Source organism: Oncorhynchus clarkii, chromosome 23 (genome assembly GCF_045791955.1).
Source record: "Oncorhynchus clarkii lewisi isolate Uvic-CL-2024 chromosome 23, UVic_Ocla_1.0, whole genome shotgun sequence".
Taxonomy (NCBI): Eukaryota; Metazoa; Chordata; class Actinopteri; order Salmoniformes; family Salmonidae; genus Oncorhynchus; species Oncorhynchus clarkii.
Window position 1 is genome coordinate 36,778,893 of NC_092169.1, and position 25,844 is coordinate 36,804,736.

Sequence of the window (25,844 nt, forward strand, 5' to 3'; positions counted from 1 at the left end):
GAGTCCAAATGTGATATTTTTGGTGTCTTTGTGAGACGCAGAGTAGGTGAACGGATTATCTCTGCATGTGTGGTTCCCACCATCCATGAAGCATGGGGGGGAGGTGTGATGACGTGGGGGTGCTTTGCTGGTGACACTGTCCGTGATTTATTTAGAATTCAAGGCACACTTAACCAGCATGGCTACCACAGCATTCTGCAGTGATACACCATCCCATCTGGTTTGTGCTTAGTGGGACAATAATTTGTTTTTCAACAGGACAATGGCCCAAAACACACCTCCAGGCTGTGTAAGGGCTATTTGACCAAGAAGGAGAGTGCTGCATCAGATGACCTGGCCTCCACAATCACCCGACCTCAACCCAATTGAGATGGTTTGGGATGGGTTGGACCGCAGAGTGAAGGAAAAGCCGCCACAAGTGTTCAGCATATGTGGGAACTCCTTCAAGACTGTTGGAAAAGCATTCTTCATGAAGTTGGTTGAGAGAATGCCAAGAGTATGCAAAGCTGTCATCAAGGCAAAGGGTGGCTACTTTGAAGAATCTTTGTTTAACACTTTTTTGTTTACTACATGATTCCATGTGTGTTATTTCATAGTTTTGATGTCTTTACTATTATTCTACAATGTAGAAAATAGTAAAAAATAAAGAAAAACCCTTGAATGAGTAGGTTTGTATGTGTGTGTGTGTGTGTGTGTGTGTGTGTGTGTGTGTGTGTGTGTGTGTGTGTGTGTGTGTGTGTGTGTGTGTGTGTGTGTGTGTGTGTGTGTGTGTGTGTGTGAGTATGTGTATGTGTGTGTGAGTATGTGTGTGTGAGTGTGTGTGTGAGTGTGTGTGAGTATGTGTACAGTATGTTTGTTTGCAGTTACAATACCCAGGCTTACTTACTGTACATAGGTAACTCACCCTATCCAATGTGTTGCTCCCACCTGCCTACAGTAGTATTTGTCCAGTGTGTCACCAGTATGTGTTACCACAGACTCCCAGAAGAACAACTCTAGGGGGAAGGTATACGGGGAGCCCCTGCTGACTCACCTGTATGATAGCGGCAGGGAGATCGCTGTTCCCATCCAGGAGTGTGTTCACATGCTGCTGCACACCGGCATGAGGGAGGAGGTGAGGACTGAAATTATTCATCTACTACATGGCATTCATGTGAATGGGATTTAATTAATTAACTAGCCAGTCTACGATAATGCCCTCCTGGATAAAATTGGTCTCTATCTCTCTCCCTCCATCTCACTCTCAGGGTCTGTTTCGTCTGGCGGCAGCAGCCTCGGTAGTGAAGAGACTGAAGAGCAGTCTGGATGGAGGAGTCATGAACCACAGCGAGTTCACTGACCCTCACGCAGTCGCAGGTCAGAGAGAATGTCCCTGTTGACACTACTCCTTATTCAAGGTTTTCACGTTTCAAAAGTGTTTACTTGACAGTACAACAACACGTAGGCATTAAGCAGCATCTTCTATTTTTTCAATGTAGGGGCTTTGAAAAGCTACCTGAGAGAGCTGCCTGAACCTCTCATGACCTTTGAACTCTACAATGATTGGTTTCAAGCAGCAGGGTAAGGTCCTTGATTGGTCTACATCTTAGAAGCATACAATTTATAGTGTCTTTATATAATTTCTCTCTAATTTCTCCTCATAAAACGTCTCTCTGCCTGTCCCTGTCATTATTTAGGGAGAAAGAATTGACAGACAAACTTGAGCAGTTTAAAATTGTGCTGAAGAAGTTACCATCAGAAAACTACAACAACCTCCGGTACATAGCTCTCTCAGATCTTGACCAGTGGAGGCTGCTGAGGGGAGGATTGCTCATAATAATGTATGGAACGGAGCGAATGGAATTGCAACAAACCATGTGTTTGATGTATCTGATACCATTCTACTCAATTCGGCTCCAGCGATTACCATGAGCCCGTCCTCCCCAATTAAGGTGTCACCAACCTCTTGTGATTTTGAAAGATTCCTGTGTGAAGTTATAAACACTCAAGAATGATGCAGGGTGTGTGATGATTGTGAATCTCTTCCTATCTGCCTCTCTCTCTCTGTCCCTCTCTCTCTGTCTCCGTCTCGCTCTCTCTGTTTCTCTCTCTCTCTCCCCCCTCCCCTCTATTAGGTACCTGGTACAGTTCCTGTCATGTCTGTCAGAGCAGCAGGCGGTTAACAGGATGAGTCCCAGTAACATTGCCATAGTACTGGGTCCCAATCTGTTGTGGCCTCACATGGAGGGGTGGGTACTACTGACATGGTGACAGAGAGAGTAAACTGAACCACACTGTCTAGCTATCTGTCTGTCATAATAGCCCTATGTCTAAGTGTTGTTCCTGATGTCACTTTCTGTTGTTACTAATCTGATTAGATCTGTGTTATTTAGTAGTTGACTCCAATTCTGTACCGGCGTCTATTTTTCTCTATTTTCCTCTCTCTCTCAGGGAGGCAGCGTTGTTGGACATGGCGTCTGCCTCCTCTGTCCAGGTCGTGGCGGTGGTTGAGCCTCTCATAAAATACTCCAGCAGCCTGTTTCCAGAAGGTACAGTACCACCTTCAATGTTCTGTTTACTTGTGTTCCGGGGAGGAGTACTGGGAGTCCTTTAAGTGATGAGTTGGTTTGCATGATATTTGTAGAAGTTCGCCACTATGATACCAGAGCGAGCTGCCTGAATGCCTTATGACCATTCATGTTTATCTTACTGTGTTGATCTAAGCTAGGTAGGCCTATGGATCTTTTATGCAACATGACCCATGTTGTGTTCCTTTCCAGAGGTGGACTTTGAGATTCCTGATCTTCCTGGGGTCTCAGATTTGACCTTGTTAGAACCTGAACCCTCAGAGTCTGGGAAAGAGAACCTTGCCAGAACTACCTCCTCCTCTTCCGTATGCTCTTCCTCTACCCCTTCTCATCCTTCTCTCTGTAAAACAATCAGGTACCACACACACAGACGGAACAGGAATGAAACATTGTCAATAGGCATTTGAACAGAGTTTACTTGTTCACTTTTTAATTATAACAGTGTGTTATCTAACACCAACCATCTCCTCCTCAGCTCAGGATCACAGAACAGTGGAGGTCTATTCATCTTCAAGTCAGGCTCCATTGTTCATAGAACCACCACCTGGGGGAACTCTGCCTCAGACCCACCTAGCTCAACCCCACTTACCCGTACCTCAGTCCAGACCCAGAGCACGTTCCCCATCTCAAGCCCAACAATGGTTCACAACACATCCCCACTACCCAGCCCCAAACTGTCTCCTTGCCCAACCCTGGTTCCTTCCCCACCACCAGTGTCTGTCTGCAGTCCGACCCAGAAGCAGAGCCCTGAATCAGAATCACTAGAACCCATCTTAGAGGCCCCACCGGACTCCCCCAAAGCTATACTGACGATCACCTCATCATACAAACGTAGGTGACCCTCCATGGCCATTCCATGACATGCTAATGGTGCATAGTAAAACACAGAACTCATGTGGTAGCTAGCTAACGCTATTTATTGACAGCGCTGAAGTCATCCATAGAGCTCATGTGGTCATAAGCTAACGCTATTTATTGACAGTGCTGAAGTCATCCATAGAGCTCATGTGTTGTGTCACAGTCCAGCTCAGCATAAGTAGCAAAGTACTGCTCCACTTTAGTACACAGGAAGCCACGTTCTATTGCAGCAGTGGCCAAAATTACCAACGGCTTCTAATGACGAAACTGTTGTCATAAATAACTGTTGCACTACCACAACCAACAGGTTGAGTTTCAAGTCGATGTAAAGACAAATACTCTAATATAATAATGCACATATATAGTCACAATAAGACTCATCCTCAATCAATCCTCAACACCCAACTACCTCTTTCTCTCTTTTCACAGCGAGGAGTTCCTTCTTTCAACATAAGCGGTCCATCCCTGGTAAAGAGCAGGTGGTCGCTACATACTCCAGACCCAGGACCCCAGCACCTCCAGCCCCAGCAGAGGCACCCAAAACCCAGCCACACCCTGCACCCAAGCCCCTAGCTCCGGTCCTGAAGAAGGCCCCAAACAAAAAGGGTGCAATTAGGCCCCCTCAAATCCCACCACCCAAGCCCCCAGTACTGGTGAGCAAACAGGTGACCTCTATAGCTCAGTGATGAGGTAGAGATATAGAGTGTCATCTAAGCGTGTGTAAAGAAGTTTTCTTATGCTTTAGGTACAAATGTAGACTGTAACCTGACATTTGGTGTCACCTTGTTTGGGTTGCGTATCAAGGCCAGAGATGTATTGGGCTTCTGCAGACAGTTCCAAGTGCTTTGTAGCTTGAGCGCTACCATACAGTTTCTTCAGAAATCATTCACACCACTTGACTTTTTTCATGTTGTTGAGTTACAGCTTGAATTTAAAATAGATTCCATTTAGATGTTTGTGTCACTGGCCTACACACAATACCCCATAATATCAAAGTGAAATTATGTTTTTCAAAATTTGTACAAATGAACTACAAATGAAATGCTGAAATGTCTCGAGTAAATAAGTATTCATCTTTGTTATGGGAAGCCTAAATAAGTTCAGGAGTAGAAATGTGCTTAACAAGTCACATAAGAAGTTGAATGGACTCAGACTGTGTGCAATAATAGTGTTTAACATGATTTTTGAATGACTAATTTATCTGTAAGGTCCCTCAGTCGAGCTGTGCATTTCAAACACAGATTCAACCACGAAGGGAGGTTTTCCTTTGCCTCACAAAGAAGGACACCTATTGGTAGATACAGTTTGTTAAAAAAAAGCAGACATGCCAAAGATGCTTCTACAAAGTATTGACTCAGGGGTGGAAATTCGATATTTCTGTATTTAATTCTCAATACATTTTCAAACATTTCTAAAATCATATTTTCACTTTGTCCTTATGGTGTATTGTGTGTAGATGGGTGAGATTGTCGAGTCTCGAATACAAGGGATGTGAGTACTCTTTGAAGCCTCTGTATATGCATAATGTGTTGTGGTTTATTTAGAGCTGTTTTGTAGTACAGTATGTTTTCAGACATGTAAATAAAGTATTCATGCTAATTAAAAACATTTTATTGCATTTATTATTATCATTATAGAAATCTCATTGGTGTCAACAGCAGCACAGTTATATGGATAGAAGACACTGCTTTAAAAAGAGGATTCAACCATTAGTTGACAGAATAGTAGACAATTCAAAAAGCAATATGAGTTAGACCCATAATGAATTTGAGAAACATTTCGAAATGGAGTATGATGTTAATATGTGAATTAACAAACTTACTGTCCAAACATTATACTTATACTACAACATTGTACAAAATTACCTTATTCTATTTAACTTCTGAGTAAATTTCTCAGGGTTTGTGCTTCATACGGTATCTATAGACCAATAAAAAGTGTAAGCACCAGCCAAAATATGATTGTTTTCCTGTAGTTAACGTCATGTTCTAAGACTTGAGATCTCTCTCTTGGTGTAGTGTTTGAATGGCTACAAATGGCTACTGCTTCATCTTTGTGTCCTGCCTGTTGCCTTGAATAGTTCTATGAAGTCACACATTGAGCATTTTGCTCAGGAAGTCCAAACTGACTATATATAACCAGCTGTTAACAGACTTACACACTGTTGAGCAACATCTTTAGTGTTTCCATGGTAACTCCTCTGTGTCCAACGACCACTTTCTCTGGTACACTCTGACACTTTCTATCCCATCTCTTTGTTCGCCACTGGTTCCAGTGACCTCTTTTAAAAGCTATTATTAGCCTGTTCAAGCTCCTTCAATACAGTATGTTTGCTTGGGGAACTGTCAGCCTCCATAATCTTTCAACAAATAATAGCAAAGTCTTCAAGTGAGTCTTCTGACGACGTATACAATTCAATTTCTCCAATGAATATTAGAATATGATGAAGAAGGGTTCAAGGGTGACTCAGGTCAATAAGCTAGCCTCATTGATGGAAAAAATAAGTTTTTCTTAAGACAAAAGTATTTACAAGGAATTAAGCAATAATCCCAAATCTGTAGTAGGTACTTCTGGTTAAAATAATTGTTGTCCATTTAGTCTGTCGGTTCTGTTCAGACTTTGATTTCCTCCTCCTCATCAGGGGTAATGCAGATGTAAGGTGTTTTCTTCATGGTCTGGCCCATGGTCACCTCTCCCTCCAGATCCATCCTCTGCTGCCCCTTCAGGGTCCCTCCAACTCCGTAGAGCACCCCCAGCACATCAGTGGCACCCTGGAACCTCTCACTCTCCATAGCAGGCCTCTGTCTAGACGGGGAGCCCATCACTAAATCAGGCACCGCCCCTTTAAGATGCTGCCCACCTCCATTCATCTCCATTCTCCTAGCCTCCTCTTCCTCCTCTTCCCACTCCATCCCATATGGACTCTTCCTGCTGCTACAGTCTTCTCGAAGCAGAGAATCCACCAATGAGGCAGTGGTGGCATCCATCTCCGAGTCCATCTCCGAGCCTTCATTGGTCACAAACCCAAATGCAGAGCAGCTTGGCTCATCTGCCACCCAGGCATGGCTGGGCTCTAGGTGGCCGTTAGGGCTGTCAATCAAACCGAACACCTCGCTCATGAGGGAGGGCCCCAGGTCAAAGGTGAATGAGGCCATTGAGGTCAGGGACTCATACTGGGTCATGTGACCGGGGTCAGAAGGCAGGGTGGGGTATGCGGAGGACTTCAGGAGGGCGGAGACATCGGTGAGCGAGCAGCCGTGGGCATTGGGGGTACAGGAAGTAGATCCTCCCTGTTGCGACTGACACTCTGCTGAACGGGAGAGGCGGGGCAGAGTGGCGAAACCTGACTCCAAACCTGAGGGGGAGGAGAGACAAGGAGTTTAGTCCTAACATTTTGGTTTGTGAAAGATTATTGACAAGAAACTTAAAAATCTAAAAATCTATTTTACAGGATGAATAAATCAAATTCCAGTTGGCACCCTAGTTCTACCTTCATGAATCATCTCAAAGAAGCTATGCTAGTCTGTCCTGGGAAGTAAAGTGGACTATGCTAGTCTGTCCTGGGAAGTAAAGTGGACTATGCTAGTCTGTCCTGGGATGTAAAGTGGACTATGCTAGTCTGTCCGGGGAAGTAAAGTGGACTATGCTAGTCTGTCCTGGGAAGTAAAGTGGACTATGCTAGTCTGTCCTGGGAAGTAAAGTGGACAATGCTCAGTCTGTCCTGGGAAGTAAAGTGGACTATGCTAGTCTGTCCTGGGAAGTAAAGTGGACTATGCTCAGTCTCTCCTGGGAAGTAAAGTGGACTATGCTCAGTCTGTCCTGGGAAGTAAAGTGGACTATGCTAGTCTGTCCTGGGAAGTAAAGAGGACTATGCTCAGTCTGTCCTGGGAAGTAAAGTGGACTATGCTAGTCTGTCCTGGGAAGTAAAGTGGACTATGCTAGTCTGTCCTGGGAAGTAAAGTGGACTATGCTAGTCTGTCCTGGGAAGTAAAGTGGACTATGCTCAGTCTGTCCTGGGAAGTAAAGTGGACTATGCTCAGTCTGTCATGGGAAGTAAAGTGGACTATGCTAGTCTGTCCTGGGAAGTAAAGTGGACTATGCTAGTCTGTCCTGGGAAGTAAAGTGGACTATGCTAGTCTGTCCTGGGAAGTAAAGTGGACTATGCTAGTCTGTCCTGAGAAGTAAAGTGGACTATGCTCAGTCTGTCCTGGGAAGTAAAGTGGACTATGCTAGTCTGTCCTGGGAAGTAAAGTGGACTATGCTAGTCTGTCCGGGGAAGTAAAGTGGACTATGCTCAGTCTCTGCTGGGAAGTAAAGTGGACTATGCTAGTCTGTCCTGGGAAGTAAAGTGGACTATGCTCAGTCTGTCCTGGGAAGTAAAGTGGACTATGCTCAGTCTGTCATGGGAAGTAAAGTGGACTATGCTCAGTCTGTCCTGGGAAGTAAAGTGGACTATGCTCAGTCTGTCCTGGGAAGTAAAGTGGACTATGCTAGTCTGTCCTGGGAAGTAAAGTGGACTATGCTAGTCTGTCCTGGGAAGTAAAGTGGACTATGCTCAGTCTGTCCGGGGAAGTAAAGTGGACTATGCTAGTCTGTCCTGGGAAGTAAAGTGGACTATGCTCAGTCTGTCCTGGGAAGTAAAGTGGACTATGCTAGTCTGTCCTGGGAAGTAAAGTGGACTATGCTAGTCTGTCCTGGGAAGTAAAGTGGACTATGCTCAGTCTCTGCTGGGAAGTAAAGTGGACTATGCTAGTCTGTCCTGGGAAGTAAAGTGGACTATGCTCAGTCTCTGCTGGGAAGTAAAGTGGACTATGCTAGTCTGTCCTGGGAAGTAAAGTGGACTATGCTCAGTCTGTCCGGGGAAGTAAAGTGGACTATGCTCAGTCTGTCCTGGGAAGTAAAGTGGACTATGCTAGTCTGTCCTGGGAAGTAAAGTGGACTATGCTCAGTCTGTCCTGGGAAGTAAAGTGGACTATGCTCAGTCTGTCCTGGGAAGTAAAGTGGACTATGCTAGTCTGTCCTGGGAAGTAAAGTGGACTATGCTAGTCTGTCCTGGGAAGTAAAGTGGACTATGCTAGTCTGTCCTGGGAAGTAAAGTGGACTATGCTAGTCTGTCCTGGGAAGTAAAGTGGACTATGCTAGTCTTTCCGGGGAAGTAAAGTGGACTATGCTAGTCTGTCCTGGGAAGTAAAGAGGACTATGCTAGTCTGTCCTGGGAAGTAAAGTGGACTATGCTAGTCTGTCCTGGGAAGTAAAGTTGACTATGCTAGTCTGTCCTGGGAAGTAAAGTGGACTATGCTAGTCTGTCCTGGGAAGTAAAGTGGACTATGCTCAGTCTCTGCTGGGAAGTAAAGTGGACTATGCTAGTCTGTCCTGGGAAGTAAAGTGGACTATGCTCAGTCTCTGCTGGGAAGTAAAGTGGACTATGCTAGTCTGTCCTGGGAAGTAAAGTGGACTATGCTCAGTCTGTCCGGGGAAGTAAAGTGGACTATGCTCAGTCTGTCCTGGGAAGTAAAGTGGACTATGCTAGTCTGTCCTGGGAAGTAAAGTGGACTATGCTCAGTCTGTCCTGGGAAGTAAAGTGGACTATGCTCAGTCTGTCCTGGGAAGTAAAGTGGACTATGCTAGTCTGTCCTGGGAAGTAAAGTGGACTATGCTAGTCTGTCCTGGGAAGTAAAGTGGACTATGCTAGTCTGTCCTGGGAAGTAAAGTGGACTATGCTAGTCTGTCCTGGGAAGTAAAGTGGACTATGCTAGTCTTTCCGGGGAAGTAAAGTGGACTATGCTAGTCTGTCCTGGGAAGTAAAGAGGACTATGCTAGTCTGTCCTGGGAAGTAAAGTGGACTATGCTAGTCTGTCCTGGGAAGTAAAGTTGACTATGCTCAGTCTGTCCTGGGAAGTAAAGTGGACTATGCTAGTCTTTCCGGGGAAGTAAAGTGGACTATGCTCAGTCTGTCCTGGGAAGTAAAGTGGACTATGCTAGTCTGTCCTGAGAAGTAAAGTGGACTATGCTCAGTCTGTCCTGGGAAGTAAAGTGGACTATGCTAGTCTGTCCTGGGAAGTAAAGTGGACTATGCTAGTCTGTCCGGGGAAGTAAAGTGGACTATGCTCAGTCTCTGCTGGGAAGTAAAGTGGACTATGCTCAGTCTGTCCTGGGAAGTAAAGTGGACTATGCTCAGTCTGTCCTGGGAAGTAAAGTGGACTATGCTCAGTCTGTCATGGGAAGTAAAGTGGACTATGCTCAGTCTGTCCTGGGAAGTAAAGTGGACTATGCTCAGTCTGTCCTGGGAAGTAAAGTGGACTATGCTAGTCTGTCCTGGGAAGTAAAGTGGACTATTCTAGTCTGTCCTGGGAAGTAAAGTGGACTATGCTCAGTCTGTCCGGGGAAGTAAAGTGGACTATGCTAGTCTGTCCTGGGAAGTAAAGTGGACTATGCTCAGTCTGTCCTGGGAAGTAAAGTGGACTATGCTCAGTCTGTCATGGGAAGTAAAGTGGACTATGCTCAGTCTGTCCTGGGAAGTAAAGTGGACTATGCTCAGTCTGTCCTGGGAAGTAAAGTGGACTATGCTCAGTCTGTCCTGGGAAGTAAAGTGGACTATGCTCAGTCTGTCCGGGGAAGTAAAGTGGACTATGCTCAGTCTGTCCTGGGAAGTAAAGTGGACTATGCTAGTCTGTCCTGGGAAGTAAAGTGGACTATGCTAGTCTGTCCTGGGAAGTAAAGTGGACTATGCTAGTCTGTCCTGGGAAGTAAAGTGGACTATGCTAGTCTGTCCTGGGAAGTAAAGTGGACTATGCTAGTCTGTCCTGGGATGTAAAGTGGACTATGCTCAGTCTCTCCTGGGAAGTAAAGTGGACTATGCTCAGTCTGTCCTGGGAAGTAAAGTTGACTATGCTAGTCTGTCCTGGGAAGTAAAGTGGACTATGCTAGTCTGTCCTGGGAAGTAAAGTGGACTATGCTAGTCTCTCCTGGGAAGTAAAGTGGACTATGCTCAGTCTGTCCGGGGAAGTAAAGTGGACTATGCTCAGTCTGTCCTGGGAAGTAAAGTGGACTATGCTCAGTCTGTCCTTGGAAGTAAAGTGGACTATGCTAGTCTGTCCTGGGAAGTAAAGTGGACTATGCTAGTCTGTCCTGGGAAGTAAAGTGGACTATGCTAGTCTGTCCTGGGAAGTAAAGTGGACTATGCTCAGTCTGTCCTGGGAAGTAAAGTGGACTATGCTAGTCTGTCCTGGGAAGTAAAGTGGACTATGCTCAGTCTGTCCTGGGAAGTAAAGTGGACTATGCTAGTCTCTCCTGGGAAGTAAAGTGGACTATGTTAGTCTGTCCTGGGAAGTAAAGTGGACTGTGCTAGTCTGTCCTAGGAAGTAAAGTGGACTATGCTCAGTCTGTCCTGGGAAGTAAAGTGGACTTTTCTAGTCTGTCCTGGGAAGTAAAGTGGACTATGCTAGTCTTTCCGCGGAAGTAAAGTGGACTATGCTCAGTCTCTGCTGGGAAGTAAAGTGGACTATGCTAGTCTGTCCTGGGAAGTAAAGTGGACTATGCTAGTCTGTCCTGGGAAGTAAAGTGGACTATGCTCAGTCTGTCCTGGGAAGTAAAGTGGACTATGCTAGTCTGTCCTGGGAAGTAAAGTGGACTATGCTCAGTCTGTCCTGGGAAGTAAAGTGGACTATGCTAGTCTGTCCTGGGAAGTAAAGTGGACTATGCTCAGTCTGTATTGGGAAGTAAAGTGGACTATGCTAGTCTTTCCGGGGAAGTAAAGTGGACTATGCTCAGTCTGTCCTGGGAAGTAAAGTGGACTATGCTAGTCTGTCCTGGGAAGTAAAGTGGACTATGCTAGTCTGTCCTGGGAAGTAAAGTGGACTATGCTCAGTCTGTCCTGGGAAGTAAAGTGGACTATGCTAGTCTGTCCTGGGAAGTAAAGTGGACTATGCTCAGTCTGTCCTGGGAAGTAAAGTGGACTATGCTAGTCTGTCCTGGGAAGTAAAGTGGACTATGCTAGTCTGTCCTGGGAAGTAAAGTGGACTATGCTAGTCTGTCCTGGGAAGTAAAGTGGACTATGCTAGTCTGTCCTGGGAAGTAAAGTGGACTATGCTAGTCTCTCCTGGGAAGTAAAGTGGACTATGCTAGTCTGTCCTGGGAAGTAAAGTGGACTGTGCTAGTCTGTCCTAGGAAGTAAAGTGGACTATGCTCAGTCTGTCCTGGGAAGTAAAGTGGACTATGCTCAGTCTGTCTTGGGAAGTAAAGTGGACTATGCTAGTCTTTCCGGGGAAGTAAAGTGGACTATGCTCAGTCTGTCTTGGGAAGTAAAGTGGACTGTGCTAGTCTGTCCTAGGAAGTAAAGTGGACTATGCTCAGTCTCTGCTGGGAAGTAAAGGGGACTATGCTAGTCTGTCCTGGGAAGTAAAGTGGACTATGCTAGTCTCTCCTGGAAAGTAAAGTGGACTATGCTAGTCTGTCTGGGGAAGTACAGTGGACTATGCTCAGTCTCTCCTGGGAAGTAAAGTGGACTATGCTCAGTCTCTCCTGGGAAGTAAAGTGGACTATGCTCAGTCTCTCCTGGAAAGTAAAGTGGACTATGCTAGTCTGTCCTGGGAAGTAAAGTGGACTATGCTCAGTCTGTCCTGGGAAGTAAAGTGGACTATGCTCAGTCTCTCCTGGGAAGTAAAGTGGACTATGCTCAGTCTCTCCTGGGAAGTAAAGTGGACTATGCTCAGTCTCTCCTGGAAAGTAAAGTGGACTATGCTAGTCTGTCCTGGGAAGTAAAGTGGACTATGCTCAGTCTGTCCTGGGAAGTAAAGTGGACTATGCTCAGTCTCTCCTGGGAAGTAAAGTGGACTATGCTCAGTCTCTCCTGGGAAGTAAAGTGGACTATGCTCAGTTTCTGCTGGGAAGGTAAGTGGAGAATTCAGAAAGATACTTCCATAGATGCTCTCCCATCACCAACAGAGGGCAGTGTAAACTATGTAATCAAAGAGTGATGAGTCTTCTGCCAGTTTCAAACACAAGCTCTATCTCTTGAGTTAGACATCACCTCTTAGGCATGTTGTTCTCAGGCCAGATCACTCACATGACCTGTCACACACTAGTGCTCTCATGGCCTACTGGAAACCAACTAGATGCAAGGTACGTTAAGAAACGACTGCATACCCACATAAAAAATACTATAGTTTACTATACTGCCCTACCAAGCAAAAAGGCAGTAACTGCTCATTGCGTGGAACTGAGAAAAATAGATTTTTTTTTACCTTGGTTTCACAGTAATCTAGTACAGTTACTGCTAAAAATGACCCCTCATTATCTCCAAAACACAATAGAGGCAGGATACTTGTCCACATGATTAAATGTATTTAATGTAGCGAAATGACATTAACTCATTTTTGACCAAATGAGCAGGTCCTGCCTTTCTGCTTGGTAGGGCAGTATAGAAAACTATAGTACTTACAATATAATTCTATAGTATACTGTAGAATCCTATACCCCATACTGTAGTATCCCTGTAGTGTAGTGCTTACTATATACTTTTTTGTATACTGTAGAATACTATACTACACACAGTACTATCCCTTGATCATGTAGCACTTACTTTAGAACTTTTAGATCGATTGAAGTGCTAGCTAGCTTTACTGCTAGCTGCTAACTTTGTTGATGCTGTTTTGATTTGAACGTGCTGTCCTTGGGAAGCTCATGCCGGGGAGAGGTCTCCCCTTGATCGTGTAGTGCTTATGCGGTGTCCTGTGTGAATTAAAGTTTTTTTTTCTCTCTCTCTCTCTCTCTCTCTCTTTTCAACTCTCTAGAGACAGCAGGAGTGGTAGAGATACTGTCAATGATCAGCTTTGAAAAGCCAACTGACATTTACTCCTGAGGTGCTGACTTGTTGCACCCTCGACAACCACTGTGATTATTATTATCTGACCCTGCTGGTCATTTATGAACATTTGAACACCAGCCCTCATAGCCTGGTTCCTCTCTAGGTTTCTTCCTAGGTTCTGGCCTTTCTAGGGAGTTTTTCATAGCCACCGTGAGACATGAGGGTATTACAGTTTTTTAACATCACTTTGGCACTAATTTCAGAACCTTTTTTCTAAACTCTAGACACAAAACTCACAAGCAATTTCCAATTGCTTGGACACAATACACATAAAGCTAAGATCATTTGTTCATTGCACTAAAATCACCTGTTCAAAATGACAACTTACCATCAAAGTATTACCATTTCAAAATGCAATTCACACATTACATCTGAGATGACTGTCTATTAATTTCATTACAATGATCCAACTATCAATTGATACAACTGCTCAAAATGATAAGCAACTGTTGCATGACTCTGAATGCAAAGTTTTATGGAAACTGATGAACAATATTACATGTTCAGATCATGAAAGTTTCAGGATAATGAGATCCACTGACACCAATTACTGTGGAACATGAACCAATTGGACTAAATTATCTATGGATGTAATATTTCATCATCATTCTTTATCAGACGCTGTTTCTATGGTCCCATGTACCACTTTTCCAGGCCATGTTTTCAGATTTGACATTACTGTACACTCACCGGCCACTTTATTAGGTACACCTATCTAGTACTGGGTAGGACCCCCTTTTGCCTCCATAACAGCCTGAATTATTCACGGTGTTATACGTTAAGAGATGCCCTTCTGCACACCACTGTTTTAAATGCTGTTATTTGAGCATTTTTGGCCTTTCTGTTAGCTTGAATAAGTCTGGACATTCTCCTCTGACCTCTCTCATTAACAAGGTATTTTTCCCACAGAACTGCCGCTCACTGAATGTGTTTTGTTTATCGCACCATTCTCTGTTAGAGACTTTAGTGCGTAAAAATCCCAGGAGGGCAGCTGTTTCTGAGATGCTGGAACCACCATGTGTGGCACCAACAATCATACCACGATCAAAGTTGCTTAGATTACGGAGCTTGCCCGTTCTGATGTTTAGTCAAACATCAACTAAAGCGCTCTACTCTATATACTCTATATAATGAGTTGCAGGCAGTCACATGATTCACTGTTTGAAGGAGCAGGCTATTTGCGTTAACATGCAGGTGTACCTAATAAAGTAATTGCTATTCCAATACTGCCAACTCGTTACTGATGATTGATTTCACATTGTGGTACGAGAATATAGGGAAATGAGTGGTATCCACCTACAACAACATAGCGATAACACGGAGCCGGCAGGTGATCCAGGTCACAATTGAGGTCAAGCAGTGGGAGGACGTGGTGGTCAAAGGAATGGCAGGGGACAAGCACCTCTTCTGAGAGGTGGTCGTGGGCCTCGTTTAAGAGATGTGTGGGAATGTGGTAGAGGACAAGGCAGCGGCAGCAATGAAATCCGAGCAACAGTTGTAGACCATGTCGTAAATCATTGCAGGACAATGCTTGAGGCAGCTACAATGATTCAACCAAACCTCAGAAGATCAACCGTGGCCTCAATCATCAGAACTTTCCGCAATGAGAACCGGTAAGTCTTCAGCATGTACTAAACATTAGACTACTCTCAATTGTCAAATGACTGTATACTGCATGCCAATATGTACCACAGAATAGGTGATGTGACTAAATGTGTTCTCACTGTACTTTTCCTTGCAGAATTGCGACTAGGCCAAATAGGTGAGGCAGAGGCAAAATTCTGACTGACCAACAAGAGTAGGCTGTGCTCAATTTGGTTCGGGACAGAAATTATATTCGCCTTACATAAATTCGGCAGCACATCTTGGACAATGAGGACTTGGCAAACTTATGGCTTCCACATTGTTGAACAACTATTGCACGCATGCTGAAAAGGCACCAGGTGTCTCTAAAACAACTATACCATGTGCCTTTTGAAAGAAATGCAGACAGTGAAGCAACTGAGGACTGAGTATGTTCAGTTTCAAGATGCCTGTTATGAAAAATTCCATAAAAAGTCTACATCTACATCAGTAATTCTCTTTCCAAAATGTATTTTTAGAGGGTGATGGAGCTGGATGCTGATGAAAAGCATCCCAAATTCCTCTTTTTGGATGAGGCAGGCTTCAACCTGGCCAAGACGAGAAGAGGTCGGAATTTCATTGGCCAGCAGGCAACCATCCAAGTACCTGGACAGCGTGGGGCCAACATCACCATGTGTGCGGCTATATCGGAAGATATATTGGATCATATAATGCAGCTCTCCTTGTAACCTTCCTTGATGAGCTAAATCAGGTCTGTAGAGTTGATGGCGTGACCTATGTCATTGTGTGGGATAATGTCAGGTTTCACCATGCTCAAAGGGTGCAAGCATGGTTTCAGGCCCATCCACAATTTACCATCCTGTACTTACCCCCATGCTCTCCTTTCCTTAACCCGATTAAGGAATTTTTCTCCACATGGAGGTGGAAGGTATATGATAGGCGCCCTCAGGAACAAGCCACCCTTCTCCAGGCTATGGATGACGCATGCAATGACATCACGGCAGACCAGTGTCAGGCCTGGATTCACCATGCAATGACATCACGGCAGACCAGTGTCAGGCCTGGATTCACCATACAATGACATCACTGCAGACCAGTGTCAGGCCTGGATTCACCATGCAATGACATCACAGCAGACCAGTGTCAGGCCTGGATTCACCATACAATGACATCACGGCAGACCAGTGTCAGGCCTGGATTCACCATGCAATGACATCACGGCAGACCAGTGTCAGGCCTGGATTCACCATGCAATGACATCACGGCAGACCAGTGTCAGGCCTGGATTCACCATGCAATGACATCACGGCAGACCAGTGTCAGGCCTGGATTCACCATGCAATGACATCACGGCAGACCAGTGTCAGGCCTGGATTCACCATGCAATGACATCACGGCAGACCAGTGTCAGGCCTGGATTCACCATGCAATGACATCACGGCAGACCAGTGTCAGGCCTGGATTCGCCAGGCCCGAAGATTCTTCCCAAGATGTTTGGCTAATGAAAATATCCATCGTAGTGTGGATAAGACAAGGTTGATGGGAAATATAGAAGTACAATAATCAATCCTTTGTTTTGCTTTTTACAGTAAGCCAGGTGAGGAACACTGCTGTTGACATTTTACTGTAGTTTTTTTTTCTTTGTAGCTAATTATTTTTGCTTTGATTCAAAGATACCTATGTTGTGATTTTATTGTATTTCATCAATACATTTCAGATTTTGTTCAATGATTCCACTGTCTGTAGTACTCTCTTTACTAGTCCTTTTACAGTGATGTATTTACGTGTAGAACCATAATGAAACATGTATCACATATTTTGTACTACAATATTTAATGATTGTACGAACAACTACACAGTGAAACTATCGGTATCTTGTGTGTGGGTAATCTAAATAGTATAGTATTTCATGATAAATTAGTTATTTGAACCAATGATTCTGCAAGTGCAAGGTTTCTTTAAAGATATGAATGCACAATGCAATGTTTTGAACATTGGACATCCTGTGTTACAAGTGATGACCGTTTTGTGTCTAGAGTTTTAAAAAATTACCACAAGGTTCTGAAATGAGTGCCAAAGTGATTGTAAAAACTAATGTCAGTCACACTGGGCCTCAGACCAGACATAGCAGCACAGTCATGTCTGGCGTGGCTCTCTCTTATCACACAACAAGCTGCTGAGGGTTGTTGTGTATGAACCAAGGTGATTCATCATGACAGCTGTGGAAAATCTGTGGCTCGTTTTTACAGCTTGTCCAATGGCAGCTACTGGCAGCTACTGCTTCTGCTTCTGACTGCTTCTGACCATGTATCAAATCCAAGTCTCTTGCATGCAACAAGACTGTGTTAGCCTGCTGAGCTAAAGCCAAGACCTTAGGTCCAGGAGCTACTACAAGCCTCCACAGGTACAGTTGCATGTTCACTTATTGTGTGGATGCGTGCATACAGTGTGTGAATGTGTATCTCAATATATGTGTATATTTATTTTACCTTTATTTAACTTGGCAAGTCAGTTAAGAACAAATTCTTATTTACAATACCTACCGGGGAACAGTTTTTACCTTATCAGCTCGGGGATTCGATCCAGCAACCTTTCAGTTACTGGCCCAACGCTCTAACCACTAAGCTACCTGCCGCCCCAAATGTATCTGAATGTGTGTATGTTTATGTGAGTGTGTGTGAATGTGTGTTTGTATGTGAGTGTGAATTGTGTGTGTATGTGTACGTGTGAGTGTGACTGTGTGTGTGTGTGTGAATGTGTATGTACATATATATGTGTGTGTATATGCATAGGTGTGTGTGTGAATGTAGGTGTACAGTAAGACTCACCATAACCATAAGTGGTCTCCTCCAGGGAGGTAGGAGAGGCGGGGAAGAGGTTTTTAGCAGGGCACCCGTTTGGTGAATCCACATCCAGTCGGGGGAGGGACACTGCATTCTTGATAATGGGGGATATGGGAGGGGGTGGCGGGGACAGGTCCTTGGATCCTCCCCTGGGACGCTCTGGTGTCTTCCGAACACGCCGGAGGGTCCGAGAGAAGAACGCCCCAATCTTGTTGTCAGGGCTTGTGACAGAATCAGCATCCCCGTTTCTGTTGGTGGCCCCCCCATGGTTGCTGAGGAACGAGGTGTCCCCGAACACGTCCCCTCCGCGGCCCACGTGCATGGTATGTTGGAAGTCCCCCAGCGGCGGACTGATCATGTCCAGGGTGAGGTCACCTTTGAAACGACGTTTCCCCTGAGAGCCGGCCACCAGGCCCTTCAGCCCAGGGATCTTCCCCAGGTTCATGGTGATGGCCAAGGGTACGGTCTTCTAAAAATGACAAAAATCCCTTTAAGTCCTCTAAAAAATGGGATGAAAATTTTGTTTCAAATATCTTTGGAGAAACTGTTACTGGAGAGTTGCTTTAGAAATGCTCCCAGGGGGATTGTGTGTCTCAAAAGTAATGATTGTGATCGTTTTGAATAGAATTTCAACATCAGGTTTTGTAGGGTCAACCTCAGTAATGGAGAAATCTATTGTATTCTCTTGTTATCATGTGCTGTTTGCAATTTCAGTCCCATTTGCTGCTGTTTGTTGTCATCCATATCGAGTTGGATTAAGTGGAGAGAAATGGAGGAGAAAAGTATGCCGTTCAGTTCCTGGAATCCGCCTTCAGTTTGAGTGTGGTCAGAGACGCTGGGCTCGACAGTTCTTTTGGGCTTTGGGTTTATAAAACATCAGCTCGGGAAGAAGCTGCAAATATCCCTCCTGCGGTTGTACACTGGAACCATTTATTAAAATGAAGCAAAAAAAATGTATTTGACTCTCCATCTAGGAGAGGCTCAAATTCAGCTATAACAACAGTCTAGGTATTCTGAGGGGACTTTCTTTGCTAGAGATTGATTTGGTGTATTGACATAGAACCAGGTAGGGGTCTGGCAGAACACTTCCCTAACTGGAACATTCAGTTAGAAAGTAACTGGATCAGCTTTTTCTACAGACCCTGCCCTTCTGTTAGACATCAACGTTCCGGGTTCCAAAGTCCATTGTTCTGGAACTTTCTAAATTTAGACCACAGTAACTCTCCTGTCGCTGCTCTCGTGAACAAATTAAACGTCAGTCTGGTTTTTCTGGGAGATTCAGGGTATTTTGATTCTCTCTCGTCCTGTGTCTTGCTACAACGTGAGGGCTAATTAATCATATCACGTCATATTTCACTGAAATACTTGTTTTATCCGTCTTTAAGAGCAGGGTAGGGACCCTCATTCAGCACTTCAAACGGATTTCACCAGCAGCAGAAACCTCGTATACAAACATGCCAAGTTTGTTCCAGCAGATAAAAACACAGGGCCAAAAATGCACAAAATACTGACAAAAGTCAGCGAAGAAAATCACTTATCTGACTTTAATTGCACAAAATACACCAGTGGGTCAACGCTGGCAGGAGACGGGCAAATCATTTTCCTGTGTTCTCTTTAACCAGTGGAGTAATGGATATCGCTTTCCGAAATATTTTCATATTCTAGAGTACACTGACAAGGTCTTCTGGTTCTTTTAAGTGCTTTCCACTGCCGAGGCCCTCCCACGCACAATAGCCTGGCTTTATTAATGACTTGGAACAGACCTCTGAATGGAATTGCGTCACGGTTAAAGCAGACTTTCAATTTGCTCCTAACTACAGTCCCAGGTTCTCTCTAGGTCTCGACTGGCTGGCGTTTTAAGAGGGGCAGCTGGGAGCAGCAGAGGGAGGAAGCACACCTCACACCACAGACCAGAGGAGAGAGAGCAGTACCAGGGGTTTACTCACCAGACTTCTATTAGGTGTGATGTTGAACCTCTAGAGAGCACTAACCAGACAGTCATAACCAGACTTTATACAGTCAGAGTTCACGCCACTACCTCAACATCTCTTACTAACCCTCCTGTGTGACTGTGAGCCGCAGAGGCGAAAGCAATCATGCCCTTCTCAGCCTGTGTGTGAATATGAAGCAGACACTCCTCAGTTTCAATCATGTATTTCAAGAGGAGGAGAGGTATCTTGACCCCATCATACTTTACTAACAGAAGGGCCTGGAGCTCTGCTCTACTGTAATCCTGTTTCAGTCGGAGGATCTTTGGCCCACGCTCAGTGGGGGTCGAGTCTGTCCTTACCAGACTCGAAGGGGCTTGGAAAGAGAGAGATAGAGGGCCACTTAGTTGACCTTTGGTTTGACTCCTGCAGACACAGCTGTAGCACAGAGGTTTATCCCCACCCGTCTATAAGGCACGCTCCTATACGTCTCCTATATGTCTCCTATACAACTCCTATACGTCTCTTATACGTCTCCTATATGTCTCCTATACGTCTCTTATGTCTCTTATACGTCTCCTATACGTCTCCTATACGTCTCCTATATGTCTCCTATATGTCCCAGCATCTCCCCCCTGCCCTGTCCTCCTCCTCCTCTCCTTCTGGTCATTTGTTTTCAGAGGTACGCATATCCAGGCATCTGAGCAGGGCTGAAACCAAACCCTGTTATGTTAAGTCTCTAAAAGGTAATACGTTTTAATGCAGTAATCCGGGCGGCTGTCTGTGTTTTCAGAAGCAAAAAGGGTGGACTTCTCTGGGGATTGGTTGTGGCCTGGATTAGCCCCTAATCCCTGGATCTCTTCTTGCCCTCGTCCGACCGTCCAGACTCCCTCTTTTTGGCCTTTCTTATCCTGGGCTCTGTCCTGGCTCTGACCTCCCTCTCTATGGGTCTGTGCTGGTTCTCTCTTCCAGGCCTGATCTCCACTGGTTATCAGGATCTGGGAAGCAAACTTGGCCTCGCTGAAAACATGTCGTCTGCTGTGGGAGAGATAGAGAGGGGGAGACAGGGAGTTATATATGGTAGGTCATGGTACCTGGTGCATGGGCAAGGCACACACAGGAATATAGTGAAACATAAATCATCTGGTGTTTGGAGTGCAGCTGGTACGGTCAATTTTGTGTATTCACCAAATTTTCCACTCCTTTTTCTACTCTAGTCTGTTTTCCTGCCACTACCCAAGTAGTAACTGCTACAATAGTTTCTGTTTTGACAGTAATTCAACTGGCTCAACATTTCTAAACAAATTTCAAAAAGGCCAAAATGATACAAGCGAAGTATTCAGGGGGTTTCCTGAACATCTGTGCTTTAGGCTACACCACAGACCCATCCATTCATTCCTCCTCCACCATGTATCTGCCATGCCTGTGAGCCAAGCTGAGGCATGGTAGATGTTCACTGCCTGGCATGTGAGGTATGGTATGGTGGCGTGCCAAATGGCACCCTAGTCCCTACTTTTGAACAGAGCCCATAGGCCCATAGGCCTCTGGTCAAAAGGATTGCACTCTGTAGTGAATAGGGTTCCATTTGGGATGCACCCTAGATGTAAACCAGAGAAGCCCGGCTCTAATAGGAGTTGTGTGCGTGAACAGATTCCTGGGAGCAACATCTCTGGCCTCTCTCTCTCTCTCCATCACATCACATCAGAGACAGACAAGGAGAACCAAACCACCTTCAGGTCTGAGACTAGCTGGCTGTGTTACTGTACTGGATCAAGTTCTCAGGGTTTGGAGAGATACACGCACAGACACACAAACACACATGCAAAAACACACAGCTAGATCAAAAGACTGGAGAGATGCGGGTTGGTGTTTATTGTCATGAATCTTGCCCTGTAGACAGAACTGAGCGATTTCTGCTAGATGGGCAAGCGGCAAATAAAAAATTGGCTATATGGTAAAAATGTATGAAAACATAAATGTGCTTTTCTCTTCATTTAAGGTTAAGGTTAGCCATTAAGGTTATGAGTGTGGTTCGGGTCAGGGTTAAGGTTAGGGTTAGGTTTAGGGCTCCCCCAGAACAAGATGACAAAAAACACGAACCTGCTGGAGAGATACTGTACTCTCAGTTATCTCTAATTTAATTGATTGAATGAGTCAGGATTTTATACAGAACAATGACTTGTCAGGTATCCCAACCAGTGTTCATTTGACCCATCTCCTCCTTGCCAAACTCCAGTCCCTTTTTTAAGTCCCTCCCTCACTAACTTAACCAGGTGAACAAACATACAAGATAAGACTGCATTTCTTCACTCCCCCTGCGACATCCAATTACCTTACATTCCTCTTAGCTGTTGCTCTATTTGAATCCAAGGAAAAGAGAGCAACACTTCTCCTAAACTAAGAAAACATTTTTGCTTCTTCAACAAACATCCATAGCTTCCTTTAATCTCTCTCCACCCCCCCCCTCTTTACCCTTCTCTCTCTCTCTCCAACCCCCACACTTTACACTTCTTTCTCTCTCTCCAACCCCCACTCTTTACTCGTCTTTCTCTCTCTCCAACCCCCCTCTTTACCCTTCTCTCTCTCTCTCTCTCCAACCCCCCTCTTTACCCTTGTTTCTCTCTCTCTCTCTCTCTCCAACCCCCCCTCTTTACCCTTGTTTCTCTCTCTCTCTCTCCAACCCCCCCCCCCCTTTACCCTTCTCTCTCTCTCTCCAACCCCCCTCTTTACCCTTGTTTCTCTCTCTCTCTCCAACCCCCCCTCTTTACCCTTGTTTCTCTCTCTCTCTCCAACCCCCCCCCCCTCTTTACCCTTCTCTCTCTCTCTCCAACCCCCTCTCTTTACCCTTATTTCTCTCTCTCTCCAACCCCCACTCTCTACCCTTCTCTCTCTCTCTCTCCAACCCCCCTCTTTACCCTTCTCTCTCTCTCTCCAACCCCCCTCTTTACCCTTCTTTCTCTCTCTCTCTCCAACCCCCCTCTTTACCCTTCTCTCTCTCTCTCCAACCAACCTCTTTACCCTTCTCTCTCTCTCTCCAACCCCACTCTTTACCCTTCTCTCTCTCTCTCCAACCACCCCTCTTTACCCTTCTTTCTCTCTCTCTCGCTCTCTCTCTCTCTCCAACCCCCACTCTTTACCCTTCTCTCTCTCTCGAACCCCCACTCTTTACCCTTCTCTCTCTCTCTCCAACCTCCCTCTTTACCCTTCTCTCTCTCTCTCCAACCACCCCTCTTTACCCTTCTTTCTCTCTCTCTCTCTCTCTAACCAACCCTCTTTACCCTTCTCTCTCTCTCCAACCCCCCTCTTTACCCTTCTTTCTCTCTCTCCAACCCAACCTCTTTACCCTTGTTTCTCTCTCTCCAACACCCCCCCCCCCCTTTACCCTTGTTTCTCTCGCTCTTCAACCCCCCCTCTTTACCATTCTCTCTCTCTCTCCAACCCCCCCTCTTCACCCTTCTCTCTCTCCAACCCCCACTCTTTACCCTTCTTTCTCTCTCTCTCTCCAACCCCACTCTTTACCCTTCTTTCTCTCTCTCTCTCCAACCCCACTCTTTACCCTTCTTTCTCTCTCTCTCTCCAACCCCCCTCTTTACCCTTCTCTCTCTCTCTCTCCAACCCCCCTCTTTACCCTTCTCTATCTCTCCAACCCCCCTCTTTACCCGTCTCTCTTTCTCCAACCCCCCCTCTTTACCCTTCTCTCTCTCTCCAACCCCCACTCTTTACCCTTCTTTCTCTCTCTCTCTCTAACCACCCCTCTTTACCCTTGTTTCTCTCTCTCTCCAACCCCCCCCCCTCTTTACCCTTCTTTCTCTCTCTCTCTCTCCAACCCCCCTCTTTACCCTTCTTTCTCTCTCTCTCTCTCCAACCACCCCTCTTTACCCTTGTTTCTCTCTCTCTCCAACCCCCCCGTCTTTACCCTTGTTTCTCTCTCTCTCTCTCCAACCCCCCCTCTTTACCCTTCTTTCTCTCTCTCTCTCTCTCTCTCTCTCCAACCCCCCTCTTTACCCTTCTTTCTCTGTCTCTCTCTCTCTCTCTCTCTCCAACCCCCCTCTTTACCCTTCTTTCTCTGTCTCTCTCTCTCTCTCCAACCCCCCTCTTTACCCTTCTTTCTCTCTCTCTAACCCCCTCTTTACCCCTCTCTCTCTCTCCAACCCCCACTCTTTACCCTTCTCTCTCTCTCCAACCCCCACTCTTTACCCTTCTCTCTCTCTCCAACCCCCACTCTTTACCCTTCTTTCTCTCGCTCTCTAACCACCCCTCGTTACCCTTCTCTCTCTCTCCAACCACCCCTCTTTACCCTTCTCTCTCTCTCCATCCACCCCTCTTTACCCTTCTCTCTCTCTCCAACCACCCCTCTTTACCCTTCTCTCTCTCTCCAACCACCCCTCTTTACCCTTCTCTCTCTCTCCAACCACCCCTCTTTACCCTTCTCTCTGCCAAAGGGATCACATGGGAGGAATGTGGGGCACAGGTACAATTGGCCAGGGTTCAAATAAAGGGATCTCATTGGACAAAGCCAACTTGTAAGGAATACCTCATCAGATTCAGATTTGAGGTGTTTGCTCTGTCTTTTGGGTCCAATATGCACAAGTAAGACCGGCGCCTGGCTAAAACTGAAAACCAAACATCTATAGAGGCATGTGATGGTTTAAACAGGTCTACTGAATAGATCAATTATAGACCTGCCTGGTGTTGCAAGCTAAGCACCAAGAGCACATTGCTATCGAGTAACAAACATGTTACCACAGAGCCTACCCTCTCCATTGATCTGCCTGATTCCATCTAGTGTTTCATGAGTTAGCTGTGAAGCTAACAAGCTCTCCAATCAATTATATTGGGTGATCTCCCTAATGAGGTCAGAGTAATGAGACCTTTGTTTTAAGTAGTGTTGCTACCCTTGACATTTGGAGAGGCTGCATCATTAATGTGTTGACATGTCAGTTAGTGGGTCCCCCTATGCAACAGTGTAATAACAGAGGTGCCTTATTGCTATTATAAACTGATTACCAACGTAATTAGAGCAGTAAAACTAAACATTTTGTCATACCGGTGGTATATGATCTGATATACCAGGGCTTTCAGCCAATCAGCATCCAGGGCTTGAAACACCCAGTTTATAATGCATATAATTTGTGGACAATATTGTTGATCTGATAAGACCTAAGCATAGACCTGTTATATATTGCAACACAAGCAACCCTAAAATATACTGCAGGCCAGATTATGTTTCATGACAAATGATCTATGGACAGACCCAAGACACTTTTCCCACAATAACATATGTGCATGTTAGGCTAAAGTTAGGCTACAGGACCATAGGACCGTATACATAGACTGCATACATAGTTCCAGATATAAAATATGATGACTTGATTGTGAATAGACATTTAGGTAACATTAAACAATTTAAACAAACCAAAACAACTTTACTCCATACTTTACTTTCATTTGACACAGTGAGTCTATGGATATTTGCGAGATTACATTTATAGAAGGTTAATGAATAGCCTTCATACTTAAACAAATAGCCGAATGAAATGGTAAACTGCATAAACAAAACAAAAAGTTGAGCGCAAAGAAAAACTTACCTGGGCAAGTAGGCTAAGAGACATTGACACAGATAGGACACGATTAAATGCCAGTAGTTTTTTTATGATAACCCACAAAATCCGTATTTATAATTCAGAATGTATCATAAAGTACTGTGTCTTCTTGTGGCCGGTCTCGTAGCTGCACAACGCAGCTAGCTAGTGCAGTCAGCTTCAACAGAGTATCGGTGAATAAGGGGCGGGCTAGTCAAAAACTGACGTGGCCATCGTCGAATCAGCAGCAAAGAACATGCAAGGGGAATATACTGTATGAACGAGCACGCTTCTCTAACTGCAAGACATATTCCAAAATATAGCCCCAATGAGCAAACGTTTTTAAGGGTTCGTTTACAGTGTGATTCATCTTTATATGTCCCATCATATAGGAAAGACACCTGTACACCTGAAGCTGTAGTGGGCAGGCTACATCTCCCAAAACGAGTTATCAATTGACCTGACTATACTTACCGTTTAAAACCCTCATGTGTCACAAGCCTGATGTAAAATTAAACCATTCTGCCCACAAACCTGTCTCTATCCTCAGTCTGTGACGTCTTAAACACCAACAGATTAATGTATTTATAGATTATATGATTTATTTATTTAATTCT

At 45.0% G+C, this 25,844-nt stretch overlaps 2 protein-coding genes across 3 annotated transcripts in view; one reads left to right on the forward strand and one right to left on the reverse strand.

The window, feature by feature from the left end:
- LOC139381073 (SH3 domain-binding protein 1-like) overlaps positions 1-5,031 on the forward strand; it is a 17,497-nt gene extending 12,466 nt beyond the window's left edge. For both annotated transcript variants that reach the window (XM_071124299.1, XM_071124300.1), the window contains 9 exons: positions 978-1,114; positions 1,248-1,356; positions 1,479-1,560; positions 1,677-1,757; positions 2,115-2,228; positions 2,431-2,528; positions 2,760-2,922; positions 3,043-3,398; positions 3,855-5,031. In XM_071124299.1, the coding sequence (XP_070980400.1) occupies positions 978-1,114; positions 1,248-1,356; positions 1,479-1,560; positions 1,677-1,757; positions 2,115-2,228; positions 2,431-2,528; positions 2,760-2,922; positions 3,043-3,398; positions 3,855-4,111 (1,397 nt within the window). In that variant the 3' untranslated portion in view covers positions 4,112-5,031. The remainder of the gene's footprint in view (positions 1-977; positions 1,115-1,247; positions 1,357-1,478; positions 1,561-1,676; positions 1,758-2,114; positions 2,229-2,430; positions 2,529-2,759; positions 2,923-3,042; positions 3,399-3,854) is intronic.
- On the reverse strand, positions 5,021-25,427 carry LOC139381074 (CDC42 effector protein (Rho GTPase binding) 1a). The gene is made up of 3 exons (XM_071124301.1): positions 25,234-25,427; positions 17,703-20,683; positions 5,021-6,780 (listed from the first exon to the last, which is right to left on the reverse strand). The coding sequence occupies exons 2-3, from the start codon at positions 18,160-18,162 to the stop codon at positions 6,038-6,040; spliced, it is 1,203 nt and encodes a 400-aa protein (XP_070980402.1). The 5' UTR covers positions 18,163-20,683; positions 25,234-25,427; the 3' UTR covers positions 5,021-6,037.
- Between the last annotated feature and the right edge of the window lie 417 nt (positions 25,428-25,844).